Genomic DNA, 20,317 nt, shown 5'->3' on the forward strand with positions numbered 1-20,317 from the left:
GTATTTATTTTTTGTCTTGTGTCTTGTGTTTAAAATATACACACCCGTATTTGTACAACAGCAAAAATCAATCCTCTGTATTAGATGTCTTACAAATCTATTGCTGCCGTCTGCTTATAATCATGTTTCCTGGAACTAATGAATGTGAATTAATTATTTCCTCAAGCGTTGACACAGAATGGTTATTATATAAATTAGAGAGGTTGATTCCACTTTGTCGTCTTTTTGAAGGGTGTCTTTTGTGTTGCTAGTGACCTGAATAGCGTTGTTCTGAGAAGTGTTTCGATAATTTTGTCCACCCAATGAGTGTAGCTGGCAATGTAATCTTGGTCTACTTTACTTTGACTGTATATGTAGTACAACATTCAGACAGCAATTTTACATGAAAAGTGTTGATGGATAAATTGTTTGATTTGTTAATTTAATGTATATTTTATTAGTTATTAATAATCATTTGTTCAGTATTTGAATGTAATGGTAATATAATTGTATGGTTTTGTATTATATCCAATTAAACAAACTGCAACAAAAAGTGTCTTGTAGTTCTCATTTTTTTTCGTACTGTACTCATTTCAAAATTGTAACGCTCTTTCTGTCTTTCTCTGAGTCTCTGTCAGTGCTTGTGGTTCGGTTTGTGGTATTTTTGTGGTCTTTTTGTTTCAGAGACTAGGTGAAGAGCTCAAAGCTAAGCGAAGCGATAGCATCTCAGTGAACACGGCTCTGTCTCTCCTCTCTCTCCAGCTCACAGGAAAAGGTTGCGCACACTCCCTGAGACCCGAACAACCACCAACTCAGTCTCAATTCACTCAATTGTACAGGTGTGCATGTTTATTGCTTTTGTGCATGTTTGCGTGTGTGGGAGAGAGAAAGAAAGAGATACACACTTAAAACACTTTGTAGCCTTTAATTTAACAGTATTACAATAAAGCTTGTTGGCACACACTGGAGGCAGCTCAGCAGAAACTGAATGTGATGCAAGTTTACACATCAAAGGTAAAGGAAGAAACCAAACCCTGTAACTCACCTACTCAACTTCCGCGAAACAGAATATTGACAATGGATGTACAACACCCACTTCCAAACCTCTTTCTCTTCTTTTCCATACACTTGCACATAAATCGTGTACACATATGAAACAACACTACAAACATTTTAAAACAAAGGATTTCTTAGTTGTCTGTGCACAAGTCATAACTGTCATTGGAGACACACACAGCATTTTGCCTTGAGGTTATACCTTTATCGATCCTGCTGTTGCAAAAGTTCCCTTGAGCAAAGTATCAAAGCTTCATTAATCTGTTGGTAACTCTGCCTTTTAGTACTTATCTGTATGAACATGCCAATCTCATCGATACAATTTGTACATAGATGCGTTTGATAACAGATAATACAAACTTTTATGATCTATAAAAAGAAGAGAGTCACCATTGTAAACGATTGGATATAAACAATTTTATTGATGAAACAGAATTATCCTTACAGAAAAATCAACTTGAGAGTGCTCTTTGAAAACAAAAACACAAATAGATATCGAAGAGAGTTGAAAGCAAATGAGCAAATACTGTACTTGATTTGAGCGGTTTTGTGGTCAATGTGTTTTTTGTATGTAAATAAACAGATTAGCTTTGGGTTTTGAGGAAAAAGTAGTTATTTTTTGTTGTTGGAATAATAATAATTATAAAACCAATTCAACGGTTCACAAACAGGCTTAATTGAAAAAGCACCTGGATAAAGGATTATGTCGTCTGCATATTGACAAAAATAACAACATTTTAATAGATTTAAAGTTATAGCACAGAGTTTAGAATTGAACATGCTTGAACTCTGGAGCTGTATTGTAAGTTATTAAAGAAAACAACAGCCAATATATTACAATATGTTACACAAGGTTGTTACTCTGCTAGTCTTCTCTGACTGGCATACATTTCGCTGTTAATGAACAGGACATGTTGTTTGCAGATGTGATCTCCTGCTCCACTGGATGTTACTTTAACCTGAAAACATTTTGTAAGCAGTTAAATATCAAACATACAGTAAATATTTATATATAGATAAATAAAGATACACAAATAAGGTACATACCTTGAGTCAGATATAAGCTGTAGATGCACAACTGTAAGGTCAACTACCTCTTCCTTAACGGTGAAAACAAAAGAAAGAGATTAAACTATGACAGAATGTAAAGAATCTGGAAATGATATTTTTTTGATTATGCAGGAAAAACAACAGATATTTTTACTATTTGTGGAAATCTACTAACTTCACGAAGTGGTGCCGACATTTTTTGGGTAGCCCTAAAAGAAAGAATGTACAAACAGAAGAATACACTTCAGAGTTGCAACAAAATACTTTTCAAAATTATATTGCAAAGTTTATCGACTAGTTTGACAACCATTCGGAGTATAAAGTGCTGAATCGCTGGAGGAATACTTACGGCTAAAGTAGTACAGTGTGCAGATGAGAGCCAGAGCCAGGCCCGCTACAAGTCCAACCAATGGCCACAGAACCAGGGAGCCGCAGCCTAGTTAAGCAAATATGATAGAGGGTTTTGTTTAAATGTATTATAGCTTGGTGCATTGCCAGTTGACATAATCATTCATCAGATGCTTATCACTTATTTCAGTACAACCTGTCATTAAATTGTCTGTATAAAAAAACCCTCTGTTATTGTATTTACAGCATCGCAATCTGGTACAGAGCAAAGATTTAGACTGTTACAATATATTCACAGAAGAAAGTGCTCATAATCACAAGACACATATAAAGTCAAATGTGTAAGCAGCAGAGCATCATACAACTTAGGCACCACCACAAACATTGGCTTTCAAGTGCTTTGTATACTTTAATCAAAAATCTTACCTTGAGAAGAATTCTTCTTAGGGCAGCGGCACACTGACTTGACTGTTGGTTTGGGAATTGTCTTAGGAGGTAATGTTGGAGGGGTCACTGTCAGGTAAAGATCAAATAACCGTAAAGACAAGTGATAACTAAACAGCAGTGAAGCGAAAATGTAATGAATCTGTTAGGGAGAGATTAAAGGAGAAACCAGTCATTTCCAACCTGTCCCTATTTTCCAATTTTGTTTAAAAATATCCTGAAAAGGACATTTTCTGTACAAGTATGTTGTTTGTCTGCGCGTGACTTTCCAGTACAGTCCTATGGCCCATGCCAAATAACCCCAATGTCGGGGGTTTGATTCTGGCCTTGGGACCTTTGTTGCAAGTCACACCCATGTAATTCTCCCCTTGTTTGTTAAGTCTGCCTCTACACTGTCATCTGACTAATAAAGGTAAAAAATACCTAAAACTGCTCAACCACAATCCAAATTGAAATATTGAAATTTTATTATACTTATAATTGTCCCTTAACAAAAGCCACAACAGCAGTCACTGTGTTGAGAGCTAATGAGGTTGATTGGAGCATCCATTAAGTCTATGTGTTTGTAAGAGACTGCTGCACACAGGTAAGAAAGACAATATATATATAGCTCCAAGATTGTGGTTGGAACAAATAAGAAAAAGGATAAACAATTATTACTTTTTTAAAGGAGAGTAGGCAGTGGAGAGTTCCTCGGGACTCCCCTGGATGAACTCAACATGGTACGTAGCGGCATATGATTATTTGAAGAAACCTTTTACATCCTACAATAAAACTGTATTTATAATGTTAGATGTCATAATGCCCCAGATTTAAATCCAGAGGTTAAGTACAGATCTTATTAACTTCTCCATCTGCCACCTTAATTCCGACAGATGCACTCAAACTCTCACAGCCGCCTGATATTTGACTTGACTTTTAACTCCTGCAAATTAAGCGCTTAAGATTTCAGCACACAAACCTCCCGGCCGAAGAAGAATCCCAGGTTTCCACATTTCTGTGGTTTTCCTGTCCTTGAGAACACAAGAGTAAATCCCTGTGTCATCATCTGACACATTGGTGATGCGTAGCGTAAAGGACATACTGCTCTTCTTGCTTAATTTAAAGCGGTTTATGTCCACACCAGCCCCATAGGTAGCACGGTCAGCGTTGTTGCATTTGCCTAGGAACTGTAGCTTGTTGTGGTTGCGAATACTGCGGAACCAGTAGACAGAGTCACATGTGATGTTAGTGCAGTCACACTCAATAGACTCTGTACTGAGGATCTTGGGATAAAGAATCTTGACTGGTTCTTGCTGAAGGACCTGGCTCGAACCTAGGAGAAGAAATAAAGGGATGTTTGAGATTTCAACAGACGCACGGTTGTGGTACATTTAACAACTCTACAGGGTCACATATCGTTATTGGGGCTCTAACACAGTACAACGAAGTCAAGGCCAAAAACACAAACTCCCAAGAATTGTGTATTATCCCAAAAACGGTTACTTTTTTTAATGTCTTAAGCCGACTTGTCCATCATTTGGTGTTAATAAATGTTTGAGGAAAAGCCTTGAGTAACATGTGCGGCCCATTTTCACAAAATAAAGAATAATTGTAAAAAGTAAAAGCATGTACAAGTACAAACATACTTGGCAATATGGTATAGAAACGCAACAACTATAACCAAAAGTGTTGCAAGAATGGAAAGGGACCCAAACTATGAAGAAACATGTTGAACATCTTTCAAATGCCAGCGAGTGGCATTTATGCAACTTTCAAGGGATGCCTTCATTGGAAGAGCCATTTCATTTTTCGAGTCAGGTGTGTAGGCATATACCTGTTGCAATCACTAGTCTTATGAAATATCCAAAGATCAGTAGAAATTCAAAGGCTTCCAGTGTTCGAAAGGTTAAGGCTCACTGGTACTCAAGTCATGATGATAATTTTGCCCAAATTTGTGATCTCCACAAATAGCGTAACATTTAAGATTACACAGATTTGATTTAATCTTTATCCAATGAGTTGCGCTATACAGTACAACTACAATTCATTTCAATTTCTTGATAGAGCTATAATATACAAATAAATGTGAATTTAAAATTGACTTAGATCTACCGCAGAGCACAAAAAGGTGTATTGTTACCCTCATAATCAATCATCATTGTACCTTTGATCCAGATTTTAAACTTTTCGTTATTGTAAATAAATTAATAACAGTAACAATGTCTTATATAAGCACACTTGCACAATTCTAAGATTATAAAATAAAATTAACTCCCGTGGAAGTGTGACTATTACAGTTTTAGCAAATGAACCAAAGGCTACGGGGTGTACATGGTCTGTGTAAACCTTCCAAGTCATTTGTTGGACCATTAAAAATAAATTTCACATTTTAGCACATGCGAAGGTTATGACTGTACCCCACAAAATCAAACTTTATTTAAGTTAAACTTCAGAAAAGCTTCAGGTTGATTAGACAACAACTCATCCTTTGCTACCGGCCTGTGACCGAGTCACGACGCCGAGAACGCCTGTGGCTTACGAAACAACAGAGGAACTTGGTGGTCTTACCTAATGTCCACAGCGATACGGTCAACAGAGTCCATGCCAGCAGCCGCATGATCATTTTGTCCGGTCTACACTGTCTGTACACGTCTGTGTATCTTGAAAGGTAACTGAGGGACGGTGCTGACTTTCTTTTCCTGATATTTATCTGTCAGAGATGATGGGAGGAACTGAGCCCTGAGTCGTCAAGGTAACACCCCAGTGTGACACACACAGGGCCTATCAGAGTAGGCCATACACCAGACAAGGGCTTACACACACACACACGCACACACACACACACACACTGACAGCTGGAAAAATAACTTAATTTGAAATGTGCATAACATAAGAGAGAACTAGCAAAATGGTACCGTATGAAGCACACTTAACTCTGTTTCACTTAAAAAGTAAATACCCAACAAATAATAATTGTGTTTTCGCTACTTGTTGGTAAAATGGTGCAGTTTGAATTCATGACATACATACAGTGATCATGTCAAACAGCTGAATGTTTTATCAAAGCTGACATGATAGCACATATCAAGCAATAAAAAGTAGTATATTCACAGAGCAGCAGTTTGCAGAGCTGTGGTCTCTGCCCAGGTGCATGACCTAGAGCTCAGCAGAGTCCTACATATGCAGCTTCATGCCTCACTGCAGAGCACGGCGAGGGAATATCTATGTACAGAGCCTAAACTACAGGTACTGAAAACAAAGGATCAGTGATACAAAACCTAATCCACAATACTGTTGATTATTGTTAAATATTCGCCGGTGGGTATGCAGCTTCATCTGTTTCTCTTTATAACTCACTTCTTTAACTTTGTAGAAAGTACGAGGTATAAAGAGTATCAAGACACACATTAAGAAAGCACCACAACAAAATTCTGTGAGATTTGTGCATGACAAACTGATTATTTTAAATGATATACTATATTATGATATATACTCTCACATATATTATGTGAAAAGGTACATATGTGTTTAGATTCAATCACAAAGCATGTAGTAAAATTGTTTGCTAGTGAAAACCATTTATTCTCAATTAGTTAACAGATGGAATATGGTTCTTAATTAGTTCAACAAAGTGAATATGTTTCGATATTCACTATGACTTGAATTTTAAAGAACCTGCTATCTGAATTTTTCTCCAGTTGCCAATAATCCCAACTCCTTTCTTTCATGTGATATCAATGCTTAAAAATATAAAATGGAGACAATAGCTTATTTCCTAATAACATAGAAGATCCTTTTCTGCACAAATCAAATTAAGACTCGAGCTGTAAAAAGTGACAAACCCTCTTCATTCTTTCCTTAGTGAAAATGCAGGGGCGACGCACCAAAGTTACATTTCAACTAGCAGTTACAGACACATGAAAAGAAGACAGCGAAGGGTTCCTTTTAAAAACATCTGCATTTGGATCAAGTCAATAACCCATCAATTTAATCACAGTTTAGCGATTAATGCTTTAGTTAAATGCCAGGAAATAGTGAAAAATTATCATTGAAATTTCCAAGAGCCTTTGGTGACGTCTTCATTGTCAATTGTTGCCAAATATCAATCTAATACCCAAAGGCACTTCATTTATAATGATATAAAACAGGGAAAAACAGCAAATTTTGACTTTTTCAATGCTGTTACTTTGTTTGGCAACAACAAACACTTATCAAAATCGACTAATCGATTACTCAACCAGTCGTTAGTCTCTAGTGCTACATTTCATAATGAATAGTTTTGTGTGGATATTCCAAACACTGAGGTAGGTATGATACACTGAATTCTTAACATCAACCCTGATTCATACCTTAACTCACAGGTGATATTACCATTTATGAGCAACAATGACTTACAGAGGTACACCGCATTGGAAAGTGTTAAAGATGGACTGAAGATGTTCTCGCAGATAATATCTGAATTAAACCCTAATTTTAAGTTTTTTAACCCACATTAAAATAAATATGTCCCATTGGCTGTTATTTCTATTTTATTTTGGGTCAGGTATTCCAAAATTATGAATAGTTCTGGAAAACTGATTATTCCCAGAACTCAGAATTTCCTCGATAAACCTGGTGAGCGCTGAAATCATCCAAGTGTTGTCTGTGGATTGTTTTTGTGTGTGTGTGTGTGTGTGTGTGTGTGTTTGAAAGGTTAGGGTGTAGAACGGTCTGGCGGGGGTCTTAAAGAGAGAGGATGTGGGCACCATATACCTCTACGGGGGTCGAAGACTAGAGCGAGACGGAACGAGACCACAGGATTCTTTGAAAACAGGAGATCTCGGGGGGCTTCAGAGCTGCTCTGTACACATCGCTGAGCTACAAAGCCTTTGTTGGTCTATCTGCTCCGACGCTTCAAGTCAAAAGCAGCCTTCATTTATATTCTCTACTTCTCCAAACAGCCATTTTATTGCATTTGTCATAGATTTAGGAGTTTATTTGCTTCACAATGGCAGTTATAAACAAATGATATTTAAAGTTGTGACCTCACTTCAGAAGCTCTTCATCTCCAGGACTTCTGTAGCAGACTATATCAACCCTTCTGTCACTTCTCTCATCAAACATGAACTGAAATCAAGCTCACAATGTAGCGATTTCAACAATTATTCAACTTTAAAAACACACTATCAAGCCGTTTCGTGCAGGATTTTGATCCACAACACTACTTTGGCTTGAATCCTGTCATGTCCTGTCCCACCAAACCACACAATAAGCTCCATTCTGCTCTCAGGATTTTAATACAATCAAATATACAGCAGGGAATCACACCAATGCCAAACCTCCAGGATAGTCCAGATATTGTACCTTAAAAACTTCTCAGACCATTAGGTAATGTAGAAAAAGGATGTTGTTATTTTTTGGATGTTTCATCTGCGGGCCTGTTTGAGCGTGTTTAGGCAGGTTGTTATGGCAGTAGTTTGTAACTATTAGGCCACCGTTTTAATCTGTTGTCTTTAGTGCTAATGCCAACCTAATACCTTCTTCTAGAAATCTAGTTGTTAACAAAGCTAAACTAGCCCACTGTCATAATTCATGAAGATGCCGAAGATAGAAAAATGCAGAGCATGTACTGATGCTAATGTGGTCCACAAACCACCCAGTTGACATATGGTAAGGTATGCTGTGCCAAAAAGGTCAAACATAGTTTTGTCCAGCTGAGGACTCTTTGGGACCTATTCTGAACCACTGTGTTGTTTAATGCAACAACTTCACTTTGCATCTTTTCAGTCATCTTTAAGAACCATAAACTGCCTTTGTTTAATTCATCTTAGACTGCATCTGAAAATGTTTTTTTCAGTTTGTAAATAGATGTCCTCATTTTAACTTTTGCACCTGTCTGACCCCAAACACTTTATGAGCTGTTTAGATGAGCAAGTACATCCATAACACAAGCACTCTAGACTAGGGCAATGTCTCTGCACTCTCCTGTTTTTTCAAAATAGTTTTAATGTGCAACAGAGATAGATATTCTGATAATTGTATCATTCCATTTTATCCAAAATGTGCTGAACCTGTGTCGTCTATCAGAGATGAACTCAGATAGCCTTCTTTCAAAAGCCTGTGTGCCTCTGAAAGCACACAGAGTTTCAAAGGAAATGAAACTACTTCCTTTACTGATGCTCTGAATGAAGCTCAACAGTGCCCACAACAGGCTGCTGAAAGGACCACAAACCCCCACCAGAAGCACAGACACAGAAACATATTGATGTATTAATAAGTCAAATGGACTTATTGATCATTTCAATGATAGGCTAACAATAAAATATCTTAAATAGTACAGCAAACAATAAGTGAAGATGTGCAAATTAATTCGATCAAATATATTATTAAGTGTCTTAGTGAAAATTAAAGCTAATATAGCTGTGGATATGTGTGAGAAACAATACATTCATTCCTCACAAACACAAATTGACTAAACATGGCTAGCCAGCTAGCACACCTATGTACAACACTTTTGGGCTGTCAGAGCAGACAGTAAAACTTGCCTTTTACTATCTGTAAATATGTGATGTTTATCCATTTTTTTCTTAAATAAACGGTTTATGAGATTTCAAATGTCATGATCACAATAACTCCATGTTTTGCTTGAATATCAGCAGTTCAACAGACTGAGGCTTTTGAGTTTAACAGCCCAGAATGGAGTCATCCCACAGCTTCTCCTCCTCCGTCCTAGTGTCTACTTTCTCTTTTGTTTTCTTCTTCTCTTTCCTGTATTTTGGTTTGGCTGGCTCGTCTTGTCCACCCTCCTCCTGCTCAACATTAGTTTCAGCCTGAATATGCACTTCAGTCTCTTTTCTATTGTCCATCATGTCCTCTGGTATTAAATTGTCCATCACCCTTTCAACTCCTTTCACCTCAAAGTCCTCCTCCCGAGATTTATTTTCTCGTCTTCTCTGCTTGCCATGATTTTTTCGCTTTTTTCTCCTGCTCTCTTTCTCGGACTCTCCAGATTCCTCTCTTCTCCTCTCCTCTGAGTCATTATCTCTTTCTCTTCTCCGTCGCTTCCTCCTCTTCTCCTCCTTGTCCGAGTCCTCATCCCTGTCCTTCTTGTCTCCCTCCCTCCTGGATCTTCTAATCCTCCTCTTTTCTCTGCGCCTGCATTCACTGTCATCACTGTCACTTGTGCTACTACTAGAGGAGGAGGAGGAGAAAGATGATGAAGTAGTACACGAGGAGGAGCTCAACTGCTTTCTGCGCCTCCTACTATTTGTGAGTGGTTTAGTGAACAGTGGAGAGCCTGCGCCTGGGAGGACTGGAGGAGGGCAGCTGTAATCCCAGGGATGGGAAGGCCAGGGTGGGCCCTGATATGGAGGACGCCAGCCTCCAACTGGGAAGTAAGAGCCAGGGCGGGAGTGATGAGGAGGGTTAGAGGTGGGAGGGAGGTTGGGCATACGTTTGTTGGGTTCAATGATATCCCCCTTGTTAAATGCTTCCTCTTCTTTTTCATCTTCCTCACCCTCTTTTTGTGCATCACCCACAGGGAGGACGTGACCGGCCTTGGGGGTGATTCCACGAGCCTTCTGAACCTGAATGTAATCTGCCAGTTCATCTGCAAATGTGTTGTAGTCTTTTTGTTGGGATTGGCACAAGTCGACAACCTTTTTCTCCCTGGTCAAGAATATGTAAACAGGAATTAGGTTATTATTCAATTGGGTATTAAATGTTGAAGTTACACTAAAGCCACATTAAGTGTTTCTTTAACACTAGAAAGCAAAATAAATGACAGAAACTTATTTCGTAATATCATCAGCTTATCAAGTGCCTACAGTAAACGTAATATTTCAAACAACTATCTACTTGCACAACCAGCAGACACAGAGCAACATAAGTGTCTAATGGGGTTTTATGTATGATAAAAGCAGAGGTAGTTGGCATACTGAATACTGCAAAAGGTAAAGGCAAATGTTCATTTTCACATGAAGCTTTCAATATTCAGTAAGTGGACTAACCATTAATATCAGTGTCTTTCTTATGCTTCTTTTGTCCTGCAACTGTTCTTAACTAGGGTAGGATGTGCACACTTCCCACCTCCTTACAGTATATATGACAGCTATAGGACTCAACTACACAATTAATATGTGGACTGAAAACCAAAACATGAGCTAAAAGCAGCTGAAAAGCTACAAGAAGCTACAGAGGTCAGGTGATAATATTAATCTGAAATATAAAAAAAACACTGAATGGAGCTTTAATGTTGCTCAAGTACTACAAATCCAAGTTGAAGTGCAGTTAAGCAGAGATTAGATTTGAAGTGCAGTATAAATGATGACACAACAATGGACATGGAGCGTTTGTCAGAAAATTATTGTTTTTACCTAATCTGGTGTTTGTTTCCTTGCATATGGGCCTGGTACATCTCCACAGAGTTAAATTGCACGCTACACATCTGACATATCAGGGAGTTGGCTGGAAACAACAGAGAGTGAAAAAGACAGCATAAATTATAAAATAATTGCTTATAAGCACTCAGGTATACAATTTATTTTGCGTTCTTGTTATTAGTTAGTGGAGAGACTGTATACAGCCTAGAACTGAAAATAAAAATGAAGAGAGCCTCACAAGACCTGAGGTTTACCTTCTGTGTAACAACTGAAACATTCGTTAACTAATTGAAACTCTGCTGTTATTAATCAACATAACCACAGACTAACTGCCTCTTGTGTTACCTTGTTGGACATCGTCTCCAAGCCCTTTGAGCAGGTCCTGTCTGGCCTGATTCCTCTGGTGTTTGCGTCCATTGTAGTGCTGCAAAGCCATTTGGGGATTGTTGAAAGAAGCAGCACACAGGGCACAGTACTTGTTAGGCTCCTTCAGATCAACCTCTGTGATGGGGGTAGCTGTGGTGGCCGTTGGGTCCAGAATATGCTCTATACCACCCAGTGGGGCTGATTTCTGGTCAGCATCATCAGGTTCCCGAATCAGACTTGGGAAAGTATGCACCTCTGTGTACGTGTCTGTAACTGCAACGATAAATCATCAATTCAATTAAATTTGTGTTTGACCTCCTGAAGAAAAGCAAAACTTGAGCAGACATTTGAATCATGATGTCAACAAAATCTACCGTTGAGCTGTGAATATCAAAATTCACAACACTTTTCCATCGCATAACCCACACTTGCCTTGGGGCTGAAGACCTTGTTTACGAAGATGTTTTGCATGGACTTTGCCATCATAGTGTGATTTTGCCACCACTTGGGAACTAAACACCATGTTACACAGCTCACAGAAATGGTCCTTATCAGTAGTCATGGTCCGCTGCAATAAACAGGCACAAGACTGGCTTGTCAAGAGAGATATATGCTTCATATTATTAGTATGTAAACCTCAAACAATGAATAAAGTAAAAACTAGATGTCTTCGATGATCCCTAAGACCTTCTCTGTGCTTCTCTCTCTTATGTGATCATTTTCTTTTGAGAAGGACAGCACTAAAACAAGACTGCTAACCATTAAATTACCATAATGGTTTATGTTCATTCTTCTTAGAACACGCACCATTCAATGTTACATATTAAGATGGCATCTAAATGTGTTAAGAGTCAAATCACTAAATGGGTACAAACCTGGAGTCCTGTGGACTCTTTGTCCATCTTCTCAGCCCTCTTGGCCTGCAGGTACACCTTGAGTTTCTGAGAATGTCTCTTTCCCTGCAGTCGGGGGATACGGGAGACATTTTCATTAAGGCTCTGACCTTGCGAGGTCAATAAAACTGTAACACAATTCCATGACTAGTGCCTTGAAAGCAGCACACACCTCATAGTGCGACAGCCGATGAGATTCAAAGAGCAGCACCGCCTCACACACATGGCAGTAGTCGTCAGTGAGGAGACCCTCGAGTAGCTCCTCTTCACTCTTGTCTCCTGTGTGGCAGAATACACTGTCGCTGTTACAGTTAAGCCTCAGAGAATAAAGCGGAAGATTATTGAAGCATAATGAACAAATAACTATTATATCTCATTTTACATTTCATTACTTTATTCATTTCTCACGAACACTGTTCTAGTTAATGTAAACTTATGTTAGATAATATATAGTTAAACTACCTCAAAAAGTCTTTTGAAGAATTAGAAGCTGCAAAATGAAATGGTAATTTTTACAATATTTGTTGTTTGAACATGTGAGGAAGGTCTCTTCCAACATTAAAAATAATTTTGTCTTTTTAGGCCAGGTGTTCTTCACAGAACAAGACAACAGCAAGCAAAGCAACTTTTCCTGCAATACATACTGCAACAACCACAACTAACTGTAAAACGGGAAAAAATGCATCAGCCCATTTTAGAGGGAATGTTTAAATTAAACTGAATTCCACCTCGAGATGCACCCACTCTCTAAGACCAATTTAAAGCAAGATGTTATCTTTTGTCTACCATAATAAATATATAATTTAGAAAAAAGATTATTTGGACAGTGTTAAACTAGAGCCTCCCATCACTGAAATTCCTAATAAAAATGCTACTTAATGCATTCCCACACAACACTTACTTTTTACAGTGCGATACAGCAAAACCTCTAAATCTTGCAACATTTATTGCTACCATGTGAGAAAATCGTAGTTACATGCTTGACTGAATTAGTTATACTTGTTTAATGTCTGAAGTTTTTGCATTTTTTACTGCACTTCTGCTTTCATGCAGCCTTTGAACGCAGTAAGCTGCCAGACACTTTGCCCCGATAGTAGCAAAACAATATTTATCGTATCTAGTTTATTTTAGCTTGAAACGCTATTATTTAGAAATTAAACATTTGCATTATTCATAATAACTAAACTGTTTGGTCAACTAATTGGTTAAGGTTGTGACTAATTCCCCAAAATTGTGAAGTAGTTTGTGAGTTATATTTTAAGAGATTATATTAAAATGACGTCAAAATATACGAACTGAGATATTACTGTGAAACTCAATTTGTTTACATCCTTGCTTCCAATGACTGACCCATTAATAGATCTTCATAATTAAACATTGACATGGTCTGTTGTATAGTTTGACACTGTATTGTCTTGAACTAATCATAGGATATGACTGATAATTTTTTTATGATACATAATCACTTTTAAGCCTTGTGAATAAAATTCGTAACTAGAGCTGAAATGATCAGTCCATAACTTAAATAGTCGACAAAAAAACTGATTTTAAATCAAATGACTCATCATATTAATTTAGTTAGTATAACATATTTGTTAGTTTCTCAACTGCAAAGATGTACTTGCTTGTTCTGTACATACAATATAATTGTGACTATGAATGTTTCTGATGATCAATTCTTACTAAATAAATCATTGACCTTATTATCAAAAACAAATACTGCTATATGAATCAATACTGAGAATGGCCACTGTAGCACCATCAAATGTGTTGGAATAAGGATTATGGAATATTTTGAAAATATCTGGAGTCCAAATACTGACGGCCTACAAAGTGTGTTGGCATAATTTCAACTCTCTCCAATGTAATACAAAAGGACAATTATGCACTAAAATACAGCATTTCCTTCTGTATCTAATCAAATATCTAATCAAAAATCTGTTGATACATTTCAAATACTGTACTTACCAAATGATAATCACAGTAGCAGTTATCAAGAGAACAGGGGTTGTAGATACTGTATCTCAAAATATGTGTACAATGTTTAAAAATATATTTGTTCTTTTACACCGTTATCTTGAGAGGGAGGAACATGTGGCCATTTTAATGTTAGACTCAATGACAGTTCACCTAATTATGCCTGAAATCCTTCAAACTCCCCACCATTTTGAGAAAGATAAACTAAGGTTATGTTTTTGTTTTTTTTACACAACACACAACCATTTTCAGAGTGAACATGTTGCCACTGGTTGGTGCATTGCAGCCCATAGCGTTGACTGATTTAAGTTACTAAGTTAACTTTTATAGCCAGATACAAGATAAAACTGGCAACTAAACTGTGTAAAGTTATTTGGTGGCCTCTGCTACCAAAACACAGTTGCTGGCCAACCAGTTAACCTTACCCACTGGTATTTGACTGACGTTGATGGTTTGTGTTGGGCCCTAGTTTACAGTCTAACCTTCACACGCAGACAACTAGCACCTGGACGACTACTTCCGGTTTCACTATTGGGGTGGTCTATGGATTCAGAGGGTGTTTTCACTGGCGACACATTAAACGAGTCATGTAGGCACCGGGCGGTATGGTACATTGTGCCTCCCCTTTAACGTTAAAGCTAACGTTAAGCAGCAGACATCCGCGTACTTAGCCAAGGAGCTAGGTTAGCTGGTTGAGCTGGCTAGCCACTTAGCTACAAAGCTAACGTTGGCTCGGCAGTAAGGACACAACACGGCCAAATGTCCACGTTGTAGACAAAACTCACCTTCAACCTGGGTGCTATCTATTTGAGTGTTTATTACTTTTTCAGCATTTGTGACAGAAGCCGCATTAGGGGTACTGGTAGTGTCATTTTGAGGGTCTGACTGAGTACAGACACTTCTGTCGGCCATGTTTTTCCTGGGTGCGCAGTGACGTCATATTATGATGACGTTTGCTGAGATTGAATAATCTTTAAATGACAGCCTATAACATTACTGAATTAATTTTATGTATATTTCAAATGTTATTGATTTGATGTAATCCCGTGAGAGTAAAACAAACAAATTGAAATGCTATAAAAATATATTTTTATATATGACAAAAAACTTAAATATTTAAAACTAAAATAAAAAGTTATAGCCTTTCTCGTCCAATTGGGTTTTTGTCAATTGACGTCTTTTATATGTTCTTACAAGTGTCCCTTTAAACCAAGAGCCAGAATACACAATGCCAGGACCGTAAAAACCGAAACATCTAAAAGGAATAAATACATCACATTATAGCTGCTTCTTCTACAACATCCAAGTTTCCTCTTTTTTTTCTCCACATTGACTATTCACACTATATACTTTCACCGTTTTTGACACACACACAAAGAGAGGGTTCATATCAAAATAGATACTTTATTTTAGGACATTACAATTTCAACATTTGTTTGCCACGGGGAGAATCCATGTAATGCTGGAAAACATCCTTACTGACAAATTTAACAAAAAGACGAGATCAGAGAATCAACATAAAGTTGTTTCACATTAAGACAACTGAACTGAAGGAGAGGGTCACTAGGTAGAAAATCAGTGTAGAGTGGAAAGCCATCACTTTCTTTTCTGGAGCTCTCTGGCTAAGGCATCCAACTGTGAAGATTAAAACAGTATAACATGACAGTCAGACACACTATACTCAAAGCACTTAATGTGTAGTTATAGTACAGCTTTTTGCTTTTATGTTCAGTTTATATATATGCGGGACATTAGGTCAACAGGACGGCGTTTGTGTGAAGACACATTGTTAAGAAAAGTAAGAGGGATTCCCTGTTGAGTAGATGATCTGATTATTTATCAATATTCCATATTTGTATATTAATAACATAGTGTAGTGATAGTGTTCATATTTTAACACCACTGATGCCTTAATCAAAGATATTATATTGACATGGATTTCTATTTGCTAAATATGACATTAGTTATTGAGCAGCTAATTACCATAAGTGTTTAATGAACCCCTTTGATTACAGTGGGATATTAGGCAGCTCAAATGACTTTTGTTTGTGTAGCTGTTTATACAACCATCATCCATGCAGCACTGAAAAGGGGACCGTAAATGCACTTACAATTATGTTTCTCAGAATACTCCTCCTCTGGGGTCTCAAGAAGCTGCATTCTCCTGCCTCACACAGCTTAATCTCCTCTGAAATCTGAGAAACAGAGAGAGTGAGATTCGGAATATGAGGAAAGAGTAAAGAGGTGAAGAATATCTTCATTCTCAGCAGGAAATGCTCAATGAATGAGAAAGCTATGCACTCTGGCACAAAAAAACATCCCGACCTCTGACGTCCCAAAAGAGTCCAGCTCCCTTTTGCCCCCAGGGTACCAGCCATGGGACCAGTGCTGGGCGTCAGACAGCTGAGCTCCCACACATAGAAGCAGCCCAAGCAGCAAAACCAGCCGAGATACACACATGATATTCCAACCTTAAGGCAAAGATGGAAAATGGATTAACTCAGACTTTTGGTACCTTAATTAGAAAATCAAATCAAAATGTAAAGTGTTCTCAAATGTTTGGTTATATATTTTCCGATACTCAAATGTTGAATAGTTTTTGTGAAGCAGAAAGTTTGAACTGAAAAAGCATCCTTTATATTGGCTTTTTCTGCAATAAAAACTCAACAGACTAAACTAGACTGTATGCATAGTAGATATGTATGTCTCCAGAAAGCTCTATTATTTTTAATTTAATATCAAGACACTAAGGTCAAGACATGTTAATGTTATGAGTTATTTTATTTTTGGACATCATTATTTTACTTATTTACTTATTTTACTGCTAGATTGCATTTTTTGCTAAATTATTTACTTTTATTTGCTGTGATAATTTCAGACAAAATAAACAGAGTTTTAAGGCCAACGGTTAAATTGCTGAACAATATTAAGCCTAACATATCAAATCTTAAGTTAGTTATTCCTTAGCGACAACAAGTTATAATATGTTATAATAATCACCTTCTATAGAAGTTGCGTCCCAAGAACATTCACAGTAATAGTTATTCTAATACTAACAATTTACATTTTAGTACAGTTCAGTACAGTAAAACTATGAAGAAGTGTAAGTAAACGCCCTTACCTTTGTCTCACAACTTTATCCCTAGGCGTCCCGCTAGAAGCTCACTCTGCTTGCTCCTCAGTTGGTCAGTTGCTAAAGGTGTCTCACAAGTGTAATACTTTAGAGATTATCTTCAACATCATCCCCCTGCTGAATATATGTACCCCTCCCAATGCACATTTCCATTATCCTCCCCTAATTGCCCCGCCCATCGCTGACCTCTCTGGTCCTTCTGTTCCTAGCGGTGAAATGAACGGTCCCTGGGGACAAGAGGTCCAGAAGACATGGCCAATTCCAATTATCACCTGCAAATAGCACAGACACCCCTGGGATACTCATCTGCTCACATACATCACCCATATCCACGTCCAAATTCTGTCATTCTAGCTGAATAACAGATGTAAGTCATTTAATTAGCAGATAATGACAAACAGTATCATTCATTTATACTTTTTTAAGTACAGTGAAGTAAACAGACTTAAGATAACAAAAATGGACAAATGTCTTAAAAGTGCTCCTCACTGCATATATAGTAGGAGGCCACTTAAACATAACTCATGACCATTTGTAAACAAGAAGAGTTTGGGAAAATGGGCCCTTCCAACAATTACCTTTGTCTTATAGTTTTTAGCCGTATTGCTCAGATCAAACTACAGGTCCTTGTCAGAAGGTAAAACTCAACAGTTCCAATTTCCTCTCTTTTTGCACCTGTATTGACCACATTGACTGATCACACATCCTCCCTTTAACCCGGATGACCCTCTGGCCAGCGGAAACTCAGGCGCATCTGATGAGAGGGGAACAAACATTGGATTCCTGTCCATGATGACCCCCATTTCAATAAGTGAAAGGAAAGGTATTTTAGATGCAGAGCTAGTTCTTACTCAGCCAACAACATCAGCACGTCACTGACAGCGTGACGTGCTGATGTTGACTCAGGACTGTTGGTTGCAAGGGATTGGACAAAGCGTGATGATGCATCACTAATGAAACGTGACCACCGGTCAGTGTGAAGCAAGAACACTTCTACTTCATCAGAATATGTAAAATTTTCAGACTTCTAAAGATCTGCTCTTTAGAAGACTGACAATTTTACATATTCTGATGGGTGATTTGTTACCTGCAAATTTGTTTTTGTTAATTGTGCAGCTGGTGTATGTTGAATTTATATCAGAGGTCTGATCATCCTCTCACCTTTTACTTTGTCCTAAGTTTTCACAGCATGAATTATTTTCCTTCAAGCTTTTAACAGATTTATACATTGGTGGGAATCTTTTACTGGCATGATTTTCTTCACACGCACTCTTCAGATAATGCTTGACCGTAAAAGGTTTGTCCCTCAATAGTGTATTGATGCATGAAAGAAACCAAAATGTTCCTGATCCTCTATAATGTCCTCCTGCATTTGTCATCACATTGTTTACAATTATACTGCATGTCTTTCCATCTCCCCATCTATAATCAGGAATATCACTGTGTGTTTCTGTGTCGATAGACTACTATTCATGCAAAACCTAAAGAAACTGTGAGCCTACCATACTGAATAATACCCGCTTCATTCAATAGCAATACCTTGTTGTAAACATCTTTTCCTAAAATGTATTCCAGGTATTAATGTCCACAGAAACACTTCAAAAGTAACCCTAAATTATTCCCTGGTTAATTATTTTTTGGTGCAAAAAGCACATTAATATTTCATCGGGTGAGTGAAGGGTTAAACACTGATTGAAACACTCAGGAGGGCTACCTGATCTATAAAGGTACATGAGCGATTGGCAATTATTTTGCACCACTGTACCATTAGTCTTCATTGAGAAGTGAGCCGTCATGAGCATCAGGTTTTCCTGACTTGATAAAAACATTGCAACAAAAAAACAAATGCATTTAAGTTGTCTGACACATGTCTGCGTTTAACATTACATTTAAAGACATAAGAAATACAGACGCATGATAAAATCTCAAGCACTTTATTAGGTTTGAACAGTATCTTGCTTAAAAAGGCCATTTGGCATTATATAATTATATATAATTTATCATATATATAATTATATATACATATATTCAAATGTTGAATAACAAAACACTAGAAACAAACATTGGCAAATTATAATATAGGAATCGTTAAGACAGTTATACCAAATTAAAAATGGCCAAAACAGAACATCTCTAATACATTTCAAAATGGTCCCGATACAGTTCAATATACATCTATAAAAAAAAAAAAAGAGGGGGGGAGAAGAAAATATAATAAGCAAGGCAGCAGACAGGAATGAAATATAAATAACCTTACATTATGTACAAAAGGGAGTGGGCAGTGACCACCGGGAAAAATGGTCCAAGGCAAAGTAAAACAGGAAAAGGAAGCAAAAAGTGGAAAGCAGTGAGTGGAGTTGGACAGGAGACATTAAGGACATATAAAGGTAGATAGAGAAAGAGTGAAGTTGGACTCCCACTTTCCTCTGGTCCGACGCTCTAGAATCGGAGACACATTTTCATTCTCCAGAGCATTCAAAGCGCTTCACTAGTAAAAAAAGCTCCAGGAATAAAAGGGATGTGAAATAGGGACAACTGGTTGTTTTTTTTGAACATTTGGGTACCCACAACTGATTACTTGTCATGGACACCACATTTCAGTGATATGGAATGAAATGAAGCCAATAAATCAAGATGGGATTTATTTTAAAAGTGACCTCAATGTTAGTTGGATCTGCACAATCAAGTAATCTATATATAGGACTAGAGGGAATGTGAAAGGGAGGATG

At 37.6% G+C, this 20,317-nt stretch overlaps 3 protein-coding genes across 3 annotated transcripts; all 3 read right to left on the reverse strand.

Annotated features, from left to right (window-relative positions):
• Window positions 1-1,168: 1,168 nt before the first annotated feature.
• Window positions 1,169-5,555, reverse strand: cd8b (cd8 beta). The gene is made up of 7 exons (XM_054617309.1): window positions 5,428-5,555; window positions 3,839-4,192; window positions 2,860-2,946; window positions 2,435-2,521; window positions 2,261-2,294; window positions 2,083-2,135; window positions 1,169-1,994 (listed from the first exon to the last, which is right to left on the reverse strand). Exons 1-6 carry the CDS (start codon window positions 5,480-5,482, stop codon window positions 2,126-2,128), a joined length of 627 nt encoding a protein of 208 aa, XP_054473284.1. The 5' UTR covers window positions 5,483-5,555; the 3' UTR covers window positions 1,169-1,994; window positions 2,083-2,125.
• Window positions 5,556-8,906: 3,351 nt separating this feature from the next.
• On the reverse strand, window positions 8,907-12,533 carry zmat1 (zinc finger matrin-type 1). The gene is made up of 5 exons (XM_054617462.1): window positions 12,461-12,533; window positions 12,018-12,153; window positions 11,565-11,858; window positions 11,214-11,304; window positions 8,907-10,506 (listed from the first exon to the last, which is right to left on the reverse strand). Exons 1-5 carry the CDS (start codon window positions 12,485-12,487, stop codon window positions 9,522-9,524), a joined length of 1,533 nt encoding a protein of 510 aa, XP_054473437.1. The 5' UTR covers window positions 12,488-12,533; the 3' UTR covers window positions 8,907-9,521.
• Window positions 12,534-16,051: 3,518 nt separating this feature from the next.
• On the reverse strand, window positions 16,052-16,915 carry gnrh2 (gonadotropin-releasing hormone 2). Its single transcript, XM_054617917.1, has 3 exons — window positions 16,781-16,915; window positions 16,567-16,650; window positions 16,052-16,090 (listed from the first exon to the last, which is right to left on the reverse strand). Exons 1-3 carry the CDS (start codon window positions 16,913-16,915, stop codon window positions 16,052-16,054), a joined length of 258 nt encoding a protein of 85 aa, XP_054473892.1.
• Window positions 16,916-20,317: the final 3,402 nt, after the last annotated feature.

The sequence above is a fragment of the Anoplopoma fimbria genome, chromosome 17 (genome assembly GCF_027596085.1).
Source record: "Anoplopoma fimbria isolate UVic2021 breed Golden Eagle Sablefish chromosome 17, Afim_UVic_2022, whole genome shotgun sequence".
In the NCBI taxonomy this organism is placed as follows: domain Eukaryota; kingdom Metazoa; phylum Chordata; class Actinopteri; order Perciformes; family Anoplopomatidae; genus Anoplopoma; species Anoplopoma fimbria.